Here is a 22,648-nt window from a genome sequence, read left to right on the forward strand (position 1 = left end):
TACCTTCATAAACCCAGTCAGTTATTCCATTATATATCATATCTTCTTTCCCAGTCGATGTGATTCTGTGACTTGGTAAATTTGGTTCAATTTTAACATAAATGTCATTGTTCCAAACATATGCCTAGAAGGAAAAAAACAAGCATTGATATCTATAATAACATGTTATATTTTTATCCTGGAGTTTTAGAAACACTTATCTATTGCAAATGTAAGGATTACCATAGTCAAATATTCCATTCAAACAGGAAGAGTCATTTACTCCTTCCCTCTCTTTCTTAAATTACAAGTGTACAGCCTATAAACCCAAAATAATCCTAAAACTATTAATAATGTGTTAAAAATAAGAAGCACACAACCATCACTATTTGAATGCTAAAGTATATGCGAAGACCGAGAAGGCTGACCACTTCTACAGGATGATATATGCTTGTATATTTCTTTATTGGGAGAGTGAGTAGAGGGAAGGCAGTTGCATTCTGGAAGAGAGAAGTTCAACTGCAGACAAACATTAGATCCTCTTGTTAAGATTCTTTTGGACTTCTGACATTCTCCTAGCACTATAGAACCTAAAGGTATATCTATAGTAACACAGAAGAACACAGAACTAGCAGAAAGCAGGTGTGACTCAGAAAATATCTAAGTACAATAGATAACTAGAACTTAAGAGTTCAATATGCATTTTCCCATGAATAAATATTCCCAATGGATACTTTCAGGAATTATATTTATTTTGTTAAGCTAGTAAAATATTATCTTGGGCAATAACACTATATTCTAGAGTGAAGTATTGACTTCCTAAGATGACTGCTTTGTATCAGGGTTAGTAACTTCTGCCTATGAAAAATTTAGCCAATATTTTTCTGACAACTGGAGAGACTCACTAACCAATTTATGACCCACTGGTGACCATGTGACCCACTGTGTGTTGTTTGGAATCCTCTCTTCTGTAATCAGCTGCCTGGAAAGAAGATGAAAGGAAACATTACCAAAAAGAATAACTCACATTGGGGTTTCCTTAAAAATATGACAGTAGAAAAGCCTAATAGATTTTATTGGGAAGTCACTGACCTTTTATTTAAATCATAAATGTCATATGAAGCTGTGTAGGAATGCCTCCATTGCTATGAAAGAAAACAGACATTTCAGGCTTCTGTGATTCTTGATAATTTGGCAACTCACTATAGGAGACCAAAACGATAGATTTGGCAATATATGATTGTATAATTCTCACATGTTTTCATATCTTATCATTTCTTCTGAGAATTTTGGGACTCAAAAGTATCCTGGAGATCATCTCATACAAACTCCTCTGGAGTTCATCTACAACCTAGCTCTGGCACCACCTCCTCCAAGGAGCCTTCCCAGTACCACAGTGCACCAAAAATGTCATTTTGTACAAACATTATCCCTAGCACTCACCATAGTATGTTAAGATTGCCTACTTAGAAAAATGTAAATTTTCACTTTTCACCTATCTTATCAGCAAAAGATTTCAAAGATATATGATGCTATTGCTGATGGTGATGTGAAGAAATGTTTAACTTCATACGCTGATGATGAAATGTAAAGTGTTATAAATTTTTTGAAAGCCCCCTGGCAAGACATATTAAAATTAAAATACATGTATCATCAATATTTTAACAACCATCTCAAAAAGCTAGAGATGAAAGTCAAACTTTCAGTGACTGCAGAAGCATAGGGAAATAAAATTTTTTTAAAAAAGGAAATCAAACTAAATCCAAAGTAATTAGAAGAAATGAAATAATAAAGGTAAAAGCATTGATAAAGTAGAAAACAAACAATAGAAAAAATCAACAAAGCCAAAACTCAAGTCATTGAGAAGACTAGTAAAATTGCAAATGTGGTAAAACTTAGGGGTAAAACAGCACAAATGACTGGTATCAGGAAGGAAAAATGGGACATTACAACAGACTCCACAGACATTAAAAGATCATAAGAGACTATTATAAACATTTTTTTGCCAATACATTTTAAAAATTAGAGAAAAAGAAAAAATTTCTTAAAAAATAATTTCTCAAAAGTGAGAAAAATTCTGAATAGTCTTATATTTAATAAACAAATTGAATCCAGATATAAGAAGCTTTACATAGAGAAAACTCCAAGGCAAAATACCTTTACCAGCAAACTCCTAGTTATTTGTTCAAATGAGTTGAGAATTTATGCCCACACAAAAATCTACACACAAATGTTTATAGCAGCTTTATTTATAATTGCCAAAACTGGGAAGCAACTAAGATGTCATTCAACAGGTGAGTGAATAAACAAGCTGTAGTAGATCCAAACAATGGAACCTCATTTAGAGATAAGAAGAATGAGCTATTAAGCCACAAAAAGACATGGAGGAGTCTCAAACACATATTGCTAAGTGAAATAAGCCAACGTGGAAAGGTTACATATTGTACGATTCCAACAATATGAGTTTCTGGAAAAGGTAAAACTATGGAGAGAGTAAAGAAATTAGTGGTTGCTTGGAGTCTGGGGGAAGGAAGAGATGAATAGGGGAATCACAGGTGATTTTTAGCATAGTCAAAGTCATCTGTATGATACTATAATGGTGATACATGTCATTATACGTTTGTTAAGAGCCATAGGTTTGTCAGAATCCACCACTATAATGGTAGATACATGACATATGTTTGTCAAAACCCACAAAGAGTCAAGCCTAATGTAAACTATGGACTTAAATTGATAATGATATATTAATATTGGCTCATCAGTTGTAACAAATGGACCACACTCATGCAAGACATTAATAATAGGGGCAAGTGGGGGAGGGAGGATAAGGGAGTATGTGGGAACTCTGCTTATTTTCTATAAACCTAAAGCTGTTCTGAAAAATAAAGTGATATTAATTTTTAAAAAATGAATCAGAGCTAACCAGATGACTTGGAAGGAGTTTCACATGGTATCATTGAGTGAGAAATGCAATTTACAAAAAAGTATAGGATTTTATTTTTATAGACCAAGCAATAACTAAAAACATCCTATATATTTTCATAGAGTTATATGAACAAGAAGAAAAATATAAAAATATGTAGAGATATATATTAGACTTTAGAGAGCCAAGTGAAAAAGGGAAAAAATAAGACCGAAGATAAAAATGTATATGATCACATATTTGCATTTATGAAAAATTATGTCTGAATATAGATGCATATATAAATTAAAGATTTATATAAGGTACTTGTCAAATAAGGTACTTGTCTGTATGTCTGCCCTCTCTACCATACTCCTAGAGGTAAGAAATTGTATCTTATTTATCTTTGGATGCTTGGAATCTATTCTAGTTCAAGTCACATAGTGAGTGTTCAAGAAATACACCAAATTACAGGAAAATTCAAATTGTACCAATGAGGACGAGATGGATGAAACAGGTATCCCAAGGACACCCAGCTATATAACAGCAGAGCTGAGACACAAAGTCAGAGTTCCTAACCTTCACTGTTTATCACTTCTCACCCTCCTATCCTCTCATGTCAACAAATATTTATTAAGTTCTACTTTTTGCTAGTCATACATTCCTTTCCTGAATCCTGGATTATTTTGACACACCCCATGCTTGTTTCTGGGCAACCTCAAGCAAAATATTCACTAAAGCCAAAAGGTGTGGTACCAGCTAAAAATATTAAGATGGACTGAGATCATTGAGCATGACAAACCATCACGGGTTGTAAAAGAAAAGCCATGATGTTCGGTATGTTCACTTCATCTTTTGAAACAGATTCATTATTCTATTTAGTCTATAAACACTGGCAGCTATCATCTATCAGACATTACTGAATAACACAGGGTCCCTCCCGTGGAGGAGCTTATAGTGGAATGGAGGATATGAAATAGTAAATGACAATAAAAGAATCACGATAGGATGTGCCAAGAGATATCATGGAGGTGGGTGGGAGACGCAGGAATCATAAATTAGGCCTTGGAGAGGCAGAGAGGATTATGGAAAAGAGATTCTTTGGCTGAGGTTAGTGACAGAGGGTGGCTGGGAAAGAGTAAAAGAGCATCATAGCAAAGAGAAGCTGAATGCAAAGATAGAAAAGATCACATTTAAGAGCACAAGCTTTGGAGTCTTCTAACCTGGATTCAAGGTTTCACTGTGTAATGTGAAGCAAGCTTCTCTCTAAGCTTCAATTTTCTTTTTAGACAAATGAGGATAATGCCAGCAACAATCTCAGATGCATGAGAATTCATGGGAAGCACTTAGCAGGGTTGTGGAACATTGTCAACATGGAATCGATGACAACTATTATCAGGATTTTCAGAGCACTAGGTAATGAGCAGAGATGCTAGGAGAGCATTCATACCAGACTGTGGGGGTACTTATCCACTCACTCACTCACTTGCTTGTTTATTTATTTGTAGCCACAACTTAGAAGCGATAGCACTAACTCAGTCATGGAGAAGTCACATAGTAGGATCTAAAAAACACTAAAAGGTAGACCTCCAAGGAAATGTAATCAAATTAGACTTTTATTTTTTCTAGATACGTTTCATAAGAGTCACTTAGTCAAAATATATATGCTGTACAGAAAATTCTATTGGACCCTCTTGAAAAAAAAAGGAAAAAATGTTGAAGATATAGATCCCTACTTTCAATAGCTTTATCATTTAGCACTTTGCAATAAAACATGTATTCATTTATCAATGATCTTCAGCAACTGCTTTGGGGCCCTGTCCTAGGCACAGAGGTGTGGCAGTGAATAAATCACAGGGAAAATGGCACCAAATAAGGCAGGCAACAAATAAGCAAATAAATCAATGACAAAATATCACAAAATGTTGTGATGAAACTAAAATGAGTTAACGTGACAGAGACTGATTAGTGGGGTGTGGCTGGAAGAGCGTGGCAGCGGGCAATGTTTGACAAAGTGACCCAACAAATATGGACCTGAGTTAATAAAGAGAGAGAAGCATAAGATGATGGAGAAGCTTCCATGAGGAAGCAATAGCAAGTGCTTTGGCCCTTAGATGGGAATGAGGGTGATGCTTGAGAAAAAGAAAGAGCTGTGCACTTACAGGTTCTCAACTCAGCACCATGGAATCTCCAGAGGCCCACAGCTATGCTGATTTAGTTGCTTTAGGGTAGGCCACAGATATGTTTTTTCAAAAGCTCCTCAAGTGTTCCTCAGGTGAAGGTGAGGCGAGAAGCACTGGCCAAGCATGCAGAGTGCAGGAGAAGCGGGTAGGAGATGTGCTCAGTCAGGCAGACTGTGTTCAATCACACAGGACTCAGGATGCCAGGGTTAGAGCTGGTGTTTTATTTTGAGTGTGATGGGAAGCCACTGTAAGTGGCATAGGTGTGGCATAAACTAATTTAGAATTTAAAAGTAGTACTTTGGATACTGTCTGAAGTACAGATGGCAGGGGGAAGGGGACAGAGTGTAAAAAGCAAAAGCCAGTTAAATACATGGGTAAATTCCAGTGACACAACAAATACAAATCTCCAACCCTGGCTGGCCAACTAAGGGCCACCAGGGGAATACACGCATTAGTGCACATCAAATGGCTTTTGCTGAACTGGGCTATATAGTAAGATGAGCTGGAATTATCTTTCTCTTTCTACCTTACCTTCATATGTTAGTCTTTAACATGGACAACTGTTATTCAGTGGTTCTCAACCCTGGTTGCCATTACAATCACCTATGACAGTTGAAAATATACTGATGCTCACCAGGCACAGTGGCTCATGCCTGTAATCCTAGCACTTGGGGAAACTGAGGTGGGAGAATCGTTTGAGGACAGGAGTTTGAGACCAGCCTGGGGAACATAGTGAGACCCTATCTCTAAAAAAAAAAAAAAATTGAAAATTAGCAGGGCACAGCAGGGCATGGTGGTGCACAACTGTAGTCTGAGTTACTCAGGAGGCTGAGGTAGGAGGATTAGTCAAGCCCAAAATGTTGAGGCTACAGTGATCCATGATCATACCACTGCACTCTAGCCTGAGTGACAGAACGAGACCTTGTCTCAAAAAAAGAAAAAAGTACTGATTCTGGCATTACCCCAGAAACTTCTGTTTACTGATCTGGGGATTGAACCTGGACACTGGGAAGTTTTAAAAGTTTCTCAAGTAGATTAAGTGATGTATTCTATAGATAGTAATAAGAAGCACTTCATTAAACAAACAATAATCCATTAATTGGCAACAGATGTGTTAAAGTTGGTACAAGATTCTGATTCACTTACAGTTAAGTTTAACTGAACATAGAGTCTTCATGTCCAGGAAAGGGAGCCCCGCCCAGCAAATCCAGGGTAAATGTTATGATTGAGAGTCACCATCCTGAGATGGTCAATGCAGTAGGGAATGGTTTGCTTGGCCTGAGCACAGCAGAGTTGGTGTGTGAGTGTTGGTGTGTCCTCAATATAATTTATCCTGGAAAAGAAAGGTCAAGGGTGGGAATCCCCAGCTTTGTATTTTGCTTGCAATACAGGGTATCTCTACAAATTTTTAATCTTCACTATATGTCTCAAAACTTCCTATACTTGAACAACTGTTGTCAAATCCATGAGTAACCAAAAAGCTGCCATTAAAGTTATGGCAATCCACATCCATCCTAAACATGAAGAGGATGTATGATTAAGTTGTAACCTTTCCTGAACGTGTTAGGATGTGGAGTGGGGCTGGGTGACTGGGGGAAGCTGAGTGCTCATGGTGGAATCTTTATGATCTGTGGTGAGGCTCTCCTCCTTAGAATAGTTTGCATATGGTGGGGCCGAAGGTTAGGAGATGGTCTGGGCCATCTTGTGGAATCTTTTCTGGAGGATGGAAAGTTTAATTCTTTCTTTTTCTTTTTTTTTTTTTTAGACGGGATCTCACTCTGTCTCCTAGACTGTTATGCAGTGGCACAGTATAGCTAACTGTAGCTTCCAACTCGTGGGCTCAAGCAATCCTCCTGCTTCAGCTTCCCCTTCTAAGTAGGGGACTACAGGTGCATGCCACCATGCCCAACTTTAACTCTTTTAAAAACACATATTTATAGAGGATCTTACTACACATAAAGCTGTGACAAAGGAAATAAAGGGTTCTGCCATTAGGTGTACAAATCAGACATGTAAACTTACTTTAAAATATGTGTATAAGGAAAAATTTGTATTGACTTATGTTATTAGTATATATAAGTACAATACAATATTAACTGTGCTTTTTAGTATTTGAAAGCACTAAAAATGAATTTCTTTTAAAATATTGGACTTGTCTTTAAGAATGAGAATGACTCTGATTCTGAATTAATGAGTTTTAGTGCCCATTACATTACTTAGATGTTAATTTTAAGTATCCATACACTTGAAATTGGTTATAACATAGCATACTCTTGGATTATTTAAATGTTACAGTAAGAAAGCATTTCTTTTACCTTCACATAGTTGTATTCTAAGAGAATAAACTGCCCATCAGGAGATATTGAATAATCATTTATAGAATGTCCAAACTCATCCTGTCAAACAAGAAGAACAAAGAAAAATTGAACAATTCCATTTCACTGCCATCACTGTGCACTTACTTCATAGGGGGTATTGTTCTAGACATGTGGCTTTTGCCTTGGGAGTTCCTAATCTAGCAGAGGTGGCATATTCACCCACACAAATGATCGTGATGCCAGGTGGGTGGTGATCAGTGTTAGAAAGCCAGAAAGGGAAGGATTAATCCGAAGAGGAAAGATGCCTGCGAGAGTTAGGATGAGGAAAAGAGAACTTTCTCAACAGTGGGAAGAGCAAATGCCAGGCATGGGAAAGGACATCATGTTTAGAGACTCCTTAAGGGTCATGTGTAACCTGAATATAGTTTGTGGGGGCGCTGGTGTCAGACAGTGGAAGGTGAGAGGACAACAAATTAGAAAAAGAGTTGGGACCTAAATATAAGATGTGGAACTAGACCTATGTTTTTGCAAGTGATAGAATCATATCTATCTTTTACAAAGATACTCTGGTGACACAGTGGCTGAAATGAGAGGGAAGGACGGAGGGCTGATATCAGCCTGGATGTGGGGAGTGCAGAATGCGATAGGGACACAAGTTAGAACACTCACTACCACAAGATTAAACGAGGGTTTCAGCAAGGACTGTCCAGTGGAAATGGAAACTGCGATATACCTGATGTGCAGATGGAGAATTGACAGGGTCTGTTGTCACCTACTGTGGGGGATGACATGAGTCAATGATGATTCTGAGATTTCTAGCTTAAGTGGCTTGGAGGAGAATTAAGTAACTTTTACCAATACTGGGAACTCACGAAAAAGAATAAGATGCTTTCAGTGTGCTAGGACAGCTGAGGAAAGATAACCAGTTTAGCTTGGGATTTTGAGTTTGAAATCCACATGTAGGAGCCAGCAGTCTATTAGAAATTAAAGTTGAGATCTGGGAGAAGGTTAGTGTTAAGTGAGTGTATATGAGAGTCAAGCCAGAGAGGAGGGCAGTAATGCTGTGGGGTTGCATGAAATTCACCAAAGGAGAGCATGCAAAGTGAAGAGGGAGGCAAATGAAGACAGAGCCCCAAGGAACACTTACATTTAAAAATATGGGCAGAGGAAGAGGAATCGTCAAAGGAGACTAAAAAGTAGTCAAGGCAGGGAGCATTTCAAGAAGGAGAGAAAGATCCACTTTGCCATATGCTGTAGAAATAGTCCAACAGGTTGAGAAATGACAGTACTCGTGATTTCAAAGGTAATGAAAAAAATCCCCAGAATTCTATGCGTGAATTAATTATGTGATTAAACATACAAATGTACTGTTCTCCAAGAAAACCGAGCTGTTTCCATATTCAGCATTGAATACCAAGATATTATTTTCTTGTTTGTAGAGATATTCATGATCTAAAGAGAGAAAACAACCAGATCAAAATTTCAAGTTGTTACTAAACATCTTCATAAGCTGAAAATTATAGAATACAATTTAAGTTCACAAATACCAAATAGGCATTTCTAAGGTGAGAAAACATGAATGATATTATACTAACATTCATTCATTTTTTCATCATTACTGTCAAGGTTTCAATTCACATTTAATTTTTTATTGTACATGTCAAAGAAATACTTGGGTTTCTTTCAGTCTTTCTCTCTTTGCACTTCAAGTAGAAAACAAAAAACAAAAATCAAAAACTCTCCATAGACTTTTTAAAAACAAAGATTACCTCTTCTGAGTGCCATAAAAGCACCCTACATCTCAACCTAACTAGAATGAACGTAAGCATAAAATCTGCCCTACCCAAAAAATTCTTACCTGAAATCCATCGTAAGGAGTACAACTTCAGTCTATAAGTATTTTTTAAGTAATCAGTTAGAGTGTAAGTTTTGCGACTGTCAGCTGTAGCATCATCTGCTGGTTGAGAAAAAGAGCCAAATGTTCAGTAAGATGGAATAACCTAAGTTTTGGATAAAATAAACAAATGGATCACTACAATAAACCCTGCTCACAAAATTCAGAAATACCCTCACAAAATGCAAGACACATTTTAAAAGACTTCAGACTGAATAGATAGAGTAAAAATCATTGAACCATGAAGTGTGTGTGTGTGTTTGTTTCACTGTGCTGTATTGTGCTATACTAGTGCGCTTTACTGTGAAGGTCTAGATCAGCAATGTCCTATAGAAATACAATGTAAGTATATTTTCTAGTAGCTATATAAGAAACACAATCTTAAGGTAAAATTAATTTTAGTAGCATATTTTATTTAGCGCAATACATCCAAAATATCATTTTGCCATGTAACGAATATTTAAATGTTATGAGAACTTTCGTGTTCTTTTTTTCATTCTAACTCTCAAATCTGGTATGTAGTTTATACTTACAGCATATCTCAATCTGACTAGGTACATTTTAAGTTAATAGTTACATGTGACCACATGTTCAACGACTACTGTGGTGGATGGCCTGGAGCTAGATCATCCTTTTCGGACACTTTGGGGCCCAGTTTCAGGCCCTCCTGCTTCTCAGAGACCCTTAGGACCTGCTGATCACCCAATTCAGGGATCTTCATCAATATCATCACTTTTCTTTGAACTTAACAGAATTTGTGTGGTTCTGTATTCTACTACTGGTGACCCAAATTCAAAGTCTGAAAATCATTTTTGATACCTGTCTGTTTTTCCACCATGCCCATCTAACTGACCTTCTTGATTATTCCTGGAAACTTTTTTTTCAGGTATCCCTGCCATTAGATTCTCCCAATTCTATCCATTCTCTGCACCAGCACTAGAATAATTTTTCTAAACCACTACTTTCATTCTGGCGATCCCTTCTCCAAAACTTTTCAAGGTTTCCTCATTGCCTACAGGAAGAAGATTAACACTCCTTAGCCTGACACGGCCCTCCACAATTGACACAAGAGTGTCTTATGTCACTCTCTCCTTGCAGGGACCATCTCATTCACTCTTATGACCGACACACTGAACCCAGAAGATCTTCTTGGGCTTCTCCACCTCTGCTCCTTTTTCTAAACCACTTCTCTGCAGTGTCTTCCCTGCTTTCCTGGTTGTCAGAATCACTACCCTCCAATCCCCATCTCTTTCATGAAGACTTTAGTTCTGCCCCCTCTGACTTTTGCCCCAACGCTACTAATTTGGCTCTTGTCATTTAATGACAAAATAGTTGACAGCTCTTTTGCTCTGTCTACCCATGTGGTGTCCTCAGTTAGGCCATGTAGTCTTTGAAGACAAGGCCTTGTTGCTTGTTCGTTTTAATTTTTACATCAACCTTTAGCAGCTAACACAGTTCAATTCCACAGTAGGCACATACTCAGAGAGGTTTTATTGGTTGATGTAAGATATCATCCTAGAAGCATAATCAAGCCAATGTGATTCCTCTTCTCCAATCCCAGAGTCTGTCCACCGATGAAAGAGCTTAAAGTATTTTTTCTCAAATCCTCTACTTTTTCCACATATACACAAACATACACTCACATAATCAGCCACCATTATAAAATTCCTATAGCTGCAGTTCTTACAATTTGTGGGACTAGGAAGCCAGCAGCCCTGTCTCTTGTTAATTTTCTTGCAGGAAATGCCTCCCTTGTAATTTTCTTACAGAAAATGCTCTTTCAAACAATGTTCTTAAAATTTTATTTCTTCAAATCTGGTACACATACACCATGGAATACTATGCAGCCATAAAAAGGAAAAAGATTGTGTCCTTTCAGGGACGTGAATGAATCTGGAAGTCATTATTCTCAGCAAAGTAACACAGGAACAGAAAACCAAATGCTACGTGTTCTCACTTATAAGTAGGAGGTGAACAATGAGAACACATGGACACAGGGTGAGGAACAACCAACACTGGGGCCTGTTGGGGGTGGGGGTGGGGTAGGGAGAGGGAGAGCATCAGGAAGACTAGCTAACGGACTCTGGGCTTAATACGAAGGCGATGGGTTGATCTGTGTTGCAAACCACCATGGCACATGTTTACCTATACAACAAACCTGTACATCCTGCACATGTACCCTGGAACTTAAAATAAAAGTTGAAAGAAAAAAAGAAAAAAGATAAGAAGACTTCTGAGGTGGGCCATTCCCTCGGTTAAAAATGACAAAGCTTTCCGTTTTCATCATTATAAGTAAAGATAATAAAGAAAATACAGGTCAAGTTGAAGGTTAAAAAAAGATTTTATTTCTTCAGATCTTATCTGATAATAACTTTGTGTCTGCCTAAAACAACCTTGTTTCAAGAAATAAAAATGCTACATTTCACTTTATTACTTTATTGATTTTATTTAAACCTTCTTAAGTTTATAAGTTAAAGAGAGCTTTAAAAAAGCAAACTATTTTTTTTTTGGTCAATTTATTCCTGCATTTCATCCCTAAAAGTTAGTAGAAGATTCGTGTTTGCTAGTAGAAATATAGCAAGCAGGTAAAATCAGTCCTTGAATTTGCCAACCTTCAAACAAGAAGTAAAGCCTTATGCTACAGAAAATATTTGAAACTCATATTGGGAATAGGAACTGGATTTGTTCACAAAATGCTCTCAATTGCTTGTATTCATCCGACCTTTCATGCATCAAATAGTTAAAAAGTGAGTACTATTTGAAAAATACTATTAAGGAGTTATACTCTGTTATCAAGAGGTATTAGTTTAAAATGTACATAAACACACCCCAAATTAGTGTAATTTGAAATACAGATGATTATTGACATCCACAATCCTGATAGTCTGCTGATGTAGATATCTAGACAGATCTGCACACACACATATATGTATATATAAAAAAAAAGATATATCAACATGGAACATCTATCATTAATTCTTGATTTTGTAAGAAAGGAATTAACTTAATACCTATAAAAGATCACATATAGTATTATCTCATTTAAATGCATCTCACTTAAAGGTATTTACCCAGGTTTTTCAGGTAACACAGTTACATTGGGAATGTTGAAATAATTGAGGCAAAATTCCTTTGACAGCACCTGCTGCCCAGGGTGCTTCATCTTGAATTCATGATGTGCTCCTCTCTGTGCACTTAACTTGCCTGCCCTCCTCAGACCTTGCTGGGTTCGATCTCTCAGAAGTCCAGTTCATTCTCTCACAACTCCATAGCTTTTTTTTTTTTTTGACAGGATCTCGCTCATGTTGTACAAGGTGGAGTGCGGTGGCACAATCACGGCTCACTACAGCCTCGACCTGCCAGTCCCAAGTGAGTCTCCCACCTCAGCCTCCTGAATAGCTGGGACTACAGGCACACACCAGGCTAATTTTTGTATTATTAGTAGAGACAGGTTGTTGCCATGTTGCCCAGGCTGGTCTCCATTTCCTGGGCTCAAGCAATCCTCCCACCTTGGCCTCCCAAAATGCTGGGATTACAGGCGTGAGCCGCTGCACCTGGCCTAGTCCACAGTTTGAAAACCCATCATCTCTATCACATTCAGGTTCCCTTCTGCTCATGATGGCTTCCTGTGAGTTGGATCCATAGGCATATTTTCCAGATATCAACTCTGATGGCACACTTACTAGAGCTTAGGACATTCCTGCAAGCCCTAGGCTTACCCTGGTCTGTGTCAGTCTCACTCAGCTGCTTTAGAATAACCCTGCAACCCAGTTTCCACATATTAGCTGCCAGTCCAAGAGCAGTGCGGCTAAATTGGAGCAAGCAGAGCAACACAAATGTTCCTTGTTTTTCGCCTTGCTGTTTGATAAGCAGGGCACATTGGAAGACGGTTTTGAAACATCAAGATACGCGAGTTCTGTGAGACAAGAGTGCCAACTCCAGGTTTTGACCTTTAGCAAGTTCATAGTTTGCTGCCAAGTTACAACCTATTTTGTCAAACTCTTATAAGACATGCTCATGATTCGTCTTCCTTGTCTACTTGCTCACTGACAGGGCACTGCTGCGGCAGCAGATGAAGGTCTTTGGCTGCTTGCATGGTTTTCTTCTTAGTTCGGCCTGGGACATGTTCATTTGACTTATCAGTTCAAAGCATTGTGCAGCCAAGTAAAGCACTTAATCATATGTTACCCATCAGTTTATACAGAAACTCGAGTTTCAAATCTTTAATTTAAAAATAAAAATATAGATTTATAATTTTATACTTTTCTTCTTTAGCTAAAGCACCTATTAACTTGAACCATATGAAAATACCATTTTTGTTAGTTAAAAAGGTAGAATAGCGGCATTTAAAATGGCTCAATCTAATAATAAATTCTTATCAAAGTGTTAAGGTATCTTAATGAATCCTTGCTGTAGTGTCAAAATTATTTCTGAAAAACAATAATTCCAGAATGATAAAATCCAAATAAGAGAGTGGTACAGTTCCATGGGATATCCTTGCTTTGATCAATTGCTTCTGTATGATTACAAGATATTTTGAATATTGTCATCCATTCATACTAAACTTTTTTGTCTATATTAAATTAACATATAATGTTTCCACTCCACAAAAATAAACTGTTTTGGTAAATAAATGGCTAATGAAATACATCTAAAAAGAAATGTGCTTGTTACGGCGCATAACTGTGTAAAGTTGTTAAAAACAGGCAAAAGAGATATCTGGTTATAAAGTTCCTGTGTTCCATATGGTAATCAGCTAACATTCCATACTGATGCTTGTATCCATGATGGGTATAAAGAAATAAAACGAGTGGTTACTTCAAAATTTGCTCTAGCAAATTAACAGCCTTGACACAGGGGTGGTAGAAGAAAAATCAAGGAGGTAAAAGAAGAAACTGACTGAATGTCCCCTCATCCTGTGGCTATATCCTCCAGCAGCACATGCAGGCTGCCACCCATCTCCATAGATTCAACACACACCAGTCAATGGGTTCAGCAGCTGGTTGCTTTGAATCAGAGAGCCTGGATTTGAAACCAGGTCCATTTCTTGCCTTGGGGCCTTGGGAAAATTATTGAATCTTTGCTATGATTTGAAAGATGGTGTCCCTTCCAAAACTCACGTTGAAACTTAATCTCCATTGTGGTAATGTTAAGAGGTGGAGCCTCTTTGGGAAGTGATTAGTGCTTCATAAAAGGGCTGAAGGGAGGCCAGGTGCTGCAGTTCACGCCCCTAATCCTAGCACTTGGGAGGCCGAGGTGGGCAAATAACCTGAGGTTAGAAGTTCCAGACCAGACTGACCAACATGGAGAAACCCTGTCTCTACTAACAATACAAAATTGGCAGGGTGTGGTGGCACATATCTGTAATCCCAGCTACTCAGGAGGCTGAGGCAGGAAGATTGCTTGAACCCGGGAGGCGGAGTATTGGTGAGCCGAGATAGCGCCGTTGCACTCCAGCCTGGGCAATAAGAGCGAAACTCCGTCTCAAAAAAAAAAAAAAAAAAAAAAGTTGGGGGCGGGGGCTCTGGAGGGAACTCGCTGCTGCCTTTGTGGCCCTCTACCTTTCACCATGTAGGGATGCTGCCTCGAGAGACAATGCCATCGATGGGGTGGGACCTCACCAGACACTGACCTGCCTGCACTTTATTCTCTGACTTCTCAGCCTCCAGAACTGTGAGAAATACATTTCTGTTCTTTAAAGGTTACCCATTCTTAGGTATTTTGTTATAACAAGACAAATGGACCTAGAAAGAAACTGGTACCAGAGAAATGGAGTGTTGCTGTTACAGATACCTAAAAATGTGGAAGTGGCTTGGAACTGGGTAATGGGTGAGGCTGGAATAGTTTTGAAGAGCAGGCCAGAAAAGGCCTAGATTACATCTACAGAGTGTTAAACACAATTCTGGCGAGGGCTCAGAAGAGGAGAGCTGTGGATAGAGCCTCGGTCTTCTTAGAAATTATCTAAGTGATTGTGATCAGAATGCTGGTAGAAATACGGCAGTAAAGGACCCTTTTGATGAGATCTCAGACAGAAATAAAGATCTCATTAGAACTGGAGAAATGGTCATTCATGCCAGAAAGTGGTACTTGGCTGCATTGTGTCTGTGCCTTTCTGGAAGGCAGAATTAGAGGATAAACAAGGATGTCTGGCAGAAGAAAAAAACACGTTCAGGGTGCTGAATGGTTTCTCCTGACATCCTATAGGAAAACGTGAGAAGAGAGAAACAAATTAAAGACAAAATTCATAATCATAAGGGAAGATTTGGAAAAGTCTCAGCCTGGCCTGATCCTGCTCAGGTTGGAAAGACAAAAACCGCAAGTTCAGAGAGAATACCAAGGGTGTGGCCAAGCAATGTTTAAGTTTAATAAGGAGATTAGTATGGAGAATAGGAAGCCAGATGCTATTCATCAGGACAATGGAACAATGACCCTGAAGGCAGTTTGGAGATTATTGCTACTGCCCCTCCCATCACAGGCCCAGAGTGCCACGGCCTAGGGCAGGGGTGTCCAATATTTTGGTTTCCCTGGGCCACAAGGGATTGTGGCCACACATAAAATTGTCTTGGGCCACACATAAAATACACGAACACTAATGATACCTGAATAACTTAAAAAAAGAAAATCACAAAAATAACTCAGAATGTTTTAAGAAAGTTTACAAATTTGTGTTGGGCTGCATTCAAAGCTGTCCGGCCACATGCCACCCGTAGGCCACAGGTTGGACAAGCTTGGCCTAGGGGAAAGAACTATGTCAAGAAAAGGAGCCTTGGGCACCCATGGACCCCATCATTGACTCCCCTGCACCTCCTTGTCTCTGCTCTCAGCTTTCTGGTGCAGCACTCTTCAGCTGCCACATATGTGACTCAAGCAGGCTCAGCTGCCGCTCTAGCATGTACAGGCTATAAACCTTGGCAGCACCCATGTGGTGCTAATTTTGCAGGATCATAGAGTACACAAGCATGGGGGCATGGCGACCTCCTCCTAAATTTCAAAAGATTCCTCTGAAAGGCTAGTGGCCCACGCAGAGAACTGCCACAGGAGCTACTGCAGAGTCCTAACTAGGGCAATGCTTAATGGAGCTGCTGGGCAAGGCCACCCTTGAGGCCCCAGAACTGTAGTCACCAGCATGCAATGTCAGCCTGGGGGAGCCACAGGCACAAGACTTCAATCCATGAGAGCTACACCATGGGCCGTGCCCAGCAAAGCCGTACTGGGGCCGTGGGTGGTCCTCTGAGGCCTTGGGAACCCAGTCCCCACCCTAGTATGTCTGAAACATAGGACATGGAGTCAAAGATTATTTTTAAACCTCAAGATGTAATGTTGTTTACCCTGTTGGGCTTTAGATTTATTTGGAACTTGTTAACCGTTTCTTGTTATTTCTCCCATTTGGAATGGAAATATCTATCCTATGCCTACCCCACTGTTGTATTTTGGAAGCACACAACTTGTTTGATTTCACAGATTCACAGCTGGAGAGCAATTTGCCTCAGGGTGAAGCTTACCTTGGGTTTCACCTAATTTAGGTGAAAACTAATTTAGATGAGACTCTGGCCTCTAGCCTTCTGAGTTGATGCTACAAAAAGTTAAGAGTTGGGAGGCTATTAGGATGGAACGAATGCATTTTGCATATGAAAAGGACATGAAGTTTGGGATTCAAGGGCGAATGCTATGGTCGAGTGTACCCCAAAATTCAAGTCTTGAAGCTAAATCTCTGTTGTGATATTAACAGTTGGGACCATTTGAAGTGATTAAGTCGTGAGGGCTCCCCACTCATGAATGGTTAGGTGCCTTATAAAAGGGGTGGAGGGAACTAGCCTAAGCCTTTTTGCCTTTCTACTCTTCTGCCGTGTGAGAATGCAGCAAGAAGGCCCTCACCAGACACCAAATGCCAATGCCTTGATATTAAACCTCCCATCTCCAGAACTGTGAGAAAATAAATTTCTGTTGCTTATAAATTACCTAGCCTGTGGTATTTTGTTACACCAGCACAAACTAAGACATCTTTTAAAGTTTCATTTTAAAAATCTATAACACGAGACTAATAGCCCATGGAGATTTTCAATGATTAAATGAGATAACGTATGTTATATGCTTAGCTCAGGACTTAGAACTTAGGAAGCACCTGTAGGTATTTACACTATGCATTACTGTTTTGTTCCAAGCATATGCTAGGCAACCAGAATACAAAAAAGAATATAAAAGAGTCTTTCCTCTGGAGCACCTAAGAGTGAGATTAAGAATTTAACCACAGTAAAATAAGAGCCAGTTAGGTTTCACTATGTTCATAATGAAAACTGATCCTAATAAAAAAGCATGAGATAATTACATTGAGAAAAATATTTAGGATAAGTGCAATCTAATTATTTCCTAAGGGCCAACGCATATCACTTTCTCCCTTCTATTAATACATGCCTAACACCATCCATAGCATCCATATTGGAAGTCAGCAGTTTTGAGTATGAAGGGAAAACATTGGAGCTAATGGAATTAGAGGATGTCTGAAGACTGATATTTCTCTCATTACATAAGAGACATTAGAATACAATCACAATAGCAGATTTACCTTCTCAACAAAAGACACTGTGGTACAGCTGGGTGCAGCGGCTCATGCCTGTAATCCTAGCACTTTGGGAGGCTGAGATGGGTGGATTGCCTGAGCTTAGGAGTTCGAGACCAGCCTGGGCAACATGGTGAAACCCCGTCTCCACTAAAATACAAAAATAAAAGTCATCCAGGCATGGTGGCGGGCACCTGTAATCCCAGCTACGCAGGAGACTGAAGCACGAGAGGTTGCAGTGAGCCGAGACTATGCCACTGCACTCCAGCCTGGGCAACAAAGTGAAACTCTGTCTCAAAAAAAAAAAAAAAAAAAAAAAAAGAACATCATGGTACATCCAGGGGCATATGATAAATGCATTGCCATCTAGCTGGAGGCTGTAGAATGTTGGGACTGTCAGGTGACCATACTTTGGTTAGGGACATAATCACGTTCCAATGTGTTCACCTGAAATAGTACAATGCACATTTCCCCAAATAGCAACACTTTGAAAAAAATAAAACATTTTAATGGGTTTTAGCACCCCTCCTCCTCCATCTCCTCCTCCTTTACCTCCTCCTCCTCCACCTCCTCCTCCTCCTCTTTTGCCTTTCCACTTCATCCACACTGGCCACCCAGTGGCCAGACACACCAGGCTCATGCCTGCCTCAGGGACTTTGCACTTGCTATATGCTCTTCCTGTAATGTTCTGCCCCCAGATATGGCCAGGGCTTGCTTCCTCACCTCCTTCAGGTGTTTATTCAAATGCTGCACTCCTTCCCTGGACTGGCACTGCAGCCTTCTCCCCCAGGGTATTCTCTACTACTCTTTCCAGCATTAGTCATTTTTTCCTTAGCAATGATACCATCTAACTTATTATACATTTTACTTTTTTATATTGTTCACTCTCTGCATCCCTTAATTGGAGGTAAGCTCCATGAGGGCACTGATTTTATTTTGTTTCATTCTGTTTACTATTATATTACTGCAGCCTAGAACAGTGCCTGGTGCACAGTAAGCACTCAATAGTTGTTGAATGAAAACATAAAAGTCAGACAATCTGAAAATAAGAACCAACAGCTCCAAACACAATATGTGAACTCCAAGTGGCTGTAGTGTAGGAAGAGGAGTAATCTTAGCCAGACAGGACTAGACACATTGAGCACAGGAGCCTCTGAAACAGCCTTTTCAAAAATTATGACAGTGAGAGAAATCTAAACTAATTGACTCCATCTTGCTTCTAACCTCACAAGCTAACTACCTTTGCTATTACCAGGTGTAGGCCACGCAAACTATGGAAGAAATTTAGTTTATAGTTTAACTTTGAAGCAAGGATGATAATAGTCCCTCCCCCAACTGGCCCACTCTGAGGACTGAGATTGCCTTTCTAAGACTAAGAAAAAGCCACAACTGAGGATTACAGGAAGGGCCTGAATTCTGCCAAGATGTAGGCTAGTAGTTAAATGATAACCAGCCATCATTCCAGAGGTCAGAAGATTTGTAACTTTCCCAACTACTCTTATAGATAACATCACTATTGTCAAGTTGTCAAGACCTAAGATTGGTCTTTGAGATATTTTTCAGACTTTTGCATTCAGGTGGACCTGCTGACTCCACCTGGACCTGTGACTCATACCAAGGAACTAAATCCAGCAGTCTTGTGACCCTCACCCAGAAAATGACTTAGTGCACAAAGACCATTTTGGACACTCCTATGATTTCATCCCCAAACAATCAACAGCACCCATTCCCTAGCCTCCTGCCTACAAAATCATCCTTAAAAACCCTAGCCTCCCAGCTTTGAGGGAGGCAACTTGAGAACTGTCTCCTGTCCTTTCACTTGGCTGGTCCTGTGATTATGAAATTCTCTATTGCAATATCACTGTCACAGTGAATTGGTTTTATCTGTGCAGCAGGCAGGAAGAATCTGTCAGGCTATTACAACTCAGGTTCTAGACCACTACTAGCTACTGTTAGGTCAGCACACTTCTGTAAGCCTAAGCCAGTCACCTACTGGCTTTCACCTCCAAATATACATATCCTTCCTTGCTCAGTAATTCTGGGGAAGGGTTTTAAAGCTGTATTTCCACGAAGCCTCATCTGCAGGATTCTTGCTAGATTCTGTTAATAGGGGAAAAGAGAGAAAAAATTAGATGGCAATTAGAGGAGGGGCTCCTCCTTTCCTCTTTCTTGCTGACAGCATGCACCCAGCAGTAGCACCTGCTCTAGCCTTTAACTTCCTTTGTAATATCCAGAATCTGCTTCATCATGCCTCTCAGAGGTACCAGTAGCAGCTGGGGGGGTTATGAACTTTAGAGCTTTGATCTGAGATCTTCTGTGATCCTCTTCTTCCTCTTTGTTCCCAAGCCCTAGAGGTGACTCCTTCCTGCAGTTACTCTTTCTCAGTTACCTCAGAGTTCCTCTTTTGCTCTTTTATCTGTGTAACGAATTTTCATATTAAATCTGTCTGCTGAAATATCTAGTGGGATTTCTTTTTTTTTTTTTTTGAGACAGAGTCTCACTCTGTCACCCAGGCTGGAGTGCAGTGGTGCAATCTCGGCTCACTGCAACTGCTGCCTTCCTGATTCAAGTGATTTTCCCGTTTCAGTCTCCCAAGTAGCTGCAACTTCAGGCGTGTGCCACCACATTTGGCTAATTTTTGTATTTTTAGTAGGGATGGGGTTTCACCATGTTGGGCAGGCTGGTCTTGAACTCTTGGCCTCAGATGATCTGCCTGCCTCAGCCTCCCAAAGTGCTGGGATTACAGGCCTGAGCCACCATGCCTGACCTCTAGTGTGATTTCCCTAACTGACATAAGAACTTATTCATCTTACCTATTGTGATGAAATTAAATAGAACTTAAAGCTGTTGGAACTTTAGGTTATTTTGAGCCTTGAGAGGTATGTGGCCTGAGTCACATATCATGTAGCTGTAACTTCTGCTTTTTCCCGTAAATGACCAGAAAAGACCTTGTGGTGCCAGAGGTAGGAACCCCTCAGATCATCACCCCTGCTCATGGAAAGTTAAAGGAATTTTAGTTGGAATATACCAATCTGTCACCAATAAAATCACTATAATATACATACTGACCTTGTATGGAAAATGTTGCAACCCTGCTAACTGCCTATATGAGTGAAACTTTCAATTCCTCACTTTGTAATGCTAACCCCATTTGTCTGGAGTATGTTTTCTGAGAGGTCATCCTCAAGCTTTGCACTTGAATAAACTCTACACTTAATCATTTTTCTGAATCTCGTTATTTAAGTTAGACATTATAAAGAAAGTATTTTTAAGTGGTAAGAATACAACATCTAGACCTGGAGTTGGCAAACATTTTCTTAAATGGCTGGTTGGTCAATAGTGTAGGCTTTGTGGGCCTTACAGTCTTTAGTCTCTGTTGTAGTTACTCAAGTCTGCCATTGTAACTCGCAAGCAGCCACAGCCAGTCTGTGAGTGAGTGGGCACAGCTGTGTTCCCATCAAACTTTACTTTTACAACATCAGGTGGCCAGTCCTGACTATAGTTTGACAACCTCATCTAGACATTCCTCAAAATTGTGAGTGACATTAAAACAAAAACAAAAACTTCTCACAGGACTGGATTTGAAAGACAGATGTTGAGATTGAAACTCCAGTTACCCTGAAACAATATCAGTATACAAGTCCAATATATGTAGCAGAAAAGTGAAAGTGGGCAGAATATTTATGCCTCAGTATTCAAGCATCAGATATCTATTTTCATCTTAACCCAAATATGAACATGTTGGTAAAGAAATGCAAAGCTAAGACTGAACTAAGCCCGATTACATTGCCTGGTTCCCTCTGCTATCACAGCAGGGTCAGGAAGCTCTACACACACAGGCAGCCAGCACTAAGCGAGGTGGCAGGACTGCTTTATCCCTTTGTGGAATGAAATTGTTTTTTTTTTTTTTCTGATTATAGTCACTCCCTCTTTTCTTGATAGAACTTTTCTGGGAATAAACAAGACTGATACAATAATGGCCCAAACTATTATGTACAGGGCTTTTATGCCCCATGAAGTTGACTGGCATTAGGCTGTGTAATCCGAGGTGATGATAAACACTTAAAAGGTGCAAAGTTCTTAAGTGTATGACTAAATGACCCACAGGCCCATGAAACATGCAACTATTTTAGCAAAGGGCTAGTTTCTCTTGACATATACATAAAAGCAGTTGTAGTGGGACTTCAGTGGAGGGTATTAGAGTGCAAACTAAGAAAGATCAGATCATGTTTGAAAGAAAATTGAGTAAAGGAAATCTGTATTTATGGAAACTGAAAGCTCTAACACTGACTCATTGAAGTCTCCCGAAGATTTATAAGTGTAATCAACAAGGCTATTCTTTGTGACAAGCATTTGTCATCCCCGATATAAGAAAAAACAATCACTGGAAAACAAAACTGCGACAGGAATTGCTCCATTCCCAGTATTTGCCAGGCAAAACATTCAGGAGCTGTTAAAACAAACAAACAAAAAATGTTATAAATATATAAAGAATAATAATTACACATTCTTACGGTGTTCTTCTAGTTTGCTGGGTTGTTCTAGGCAATGCAGACTTTCAACTCATTTATTCTTCTTATGCTCATTCCCATTTTACAAATAAGGAGACTGAGGCACAGACAGGCACAGCCAGTAACTAGACTAAAATCCTGTGATTTGTATGCACCAAAGCCACATTTGGACCAGGCAATATGGCGCCAAAGCCTGTGGTTACAATCACTCTTCCAAACCTCTCTAAATCTTTGGGACAGTGATTGCATGTGGTAAATGCTTTCTTGGCATTTTTTGTGAATTGGTGGAGATGAATTAGGCTTT

The 22,648-nt window shown here is 39.4% G+C and overlaps 1 protein-coding gene and 1 long non-coding RNA gene across 9 annotated transcripts in view; one reads left to right on the plus strand and one right to left on the minus strand.

Moving 5' to 3' along the window:
- LOC105483346 (dipeptidyl peptidase 4) overlaps positions 1–22,648 on the minus strand; it is an 84,647-nt gene that overhangs the window by 46,371 nt on the left and 15,628 nt on the right. The window contains exons 3-8 of one of the 2 annotated variants that reach the window (XM_011744180.3): positions 9,241–9,336; positions 8,743–8,834; positions 7,380–7,460; positions 1,072–1,124; positions 889–961; positions 4–124 (exon numbers count right to left, since the gene is read on the minus strand). In XM_011744180.3, coding sequence (XP_011742482.1) covers positions 4–124; positions 889–961; positions 1,072–1,124; positions 7,380–7,460; positions 8,743–8,834; positions 9,241–9,336 — 516 coding nt within the window. Of the gene's footprint in view, positions 1–3; positions 125–888; positions 962–1,071; positions 1,125–7,379; positions 7,461–8,742; positions 8,835–9,240; positions 9,340–22,648 lie in introns of both variants that reach the window. The other variant, XM_011744179.2, reaches the window with a different exon arrangement.
- The window catches only part of LOC112426963 (uncharacterized), a 39,641-nt gene continuing 37,679 nt past the window's right edge, over positions 20,687–22,648 (plus strand). For 5 of the 7 annotated variants that reach the window (XR_011609819.1, XR_011609817.1, XR_011609821.1 and 2 more), the window contains exon 1: positions 20,720–20,796. This is a non-coding gene — a long non-coding RNA (uncharacterized lncRNA). Of the gene's footprint in view, positions 20,797–22,648 lie in introns of all 7 variants that reach the window. The other 2 variants (XR_011609818.1, XR_011609823.1) reach the window with 2 other exon arrangements.

This window comes from Macaca nemestrina, chromosome 11 (assembly GCF_043159975.1).
Source record: "Macaca nemestrina isolate mMacNem1 chromosome 11, mMacNem.hap1, whole genome shotgun sequence".
Classification (NCBI taxonomy): Eukaryota; Metazoa; Chordata; class Mammalia; order Primates; family Cercopithecidae; genus Macaca; species Macaca nemestrina.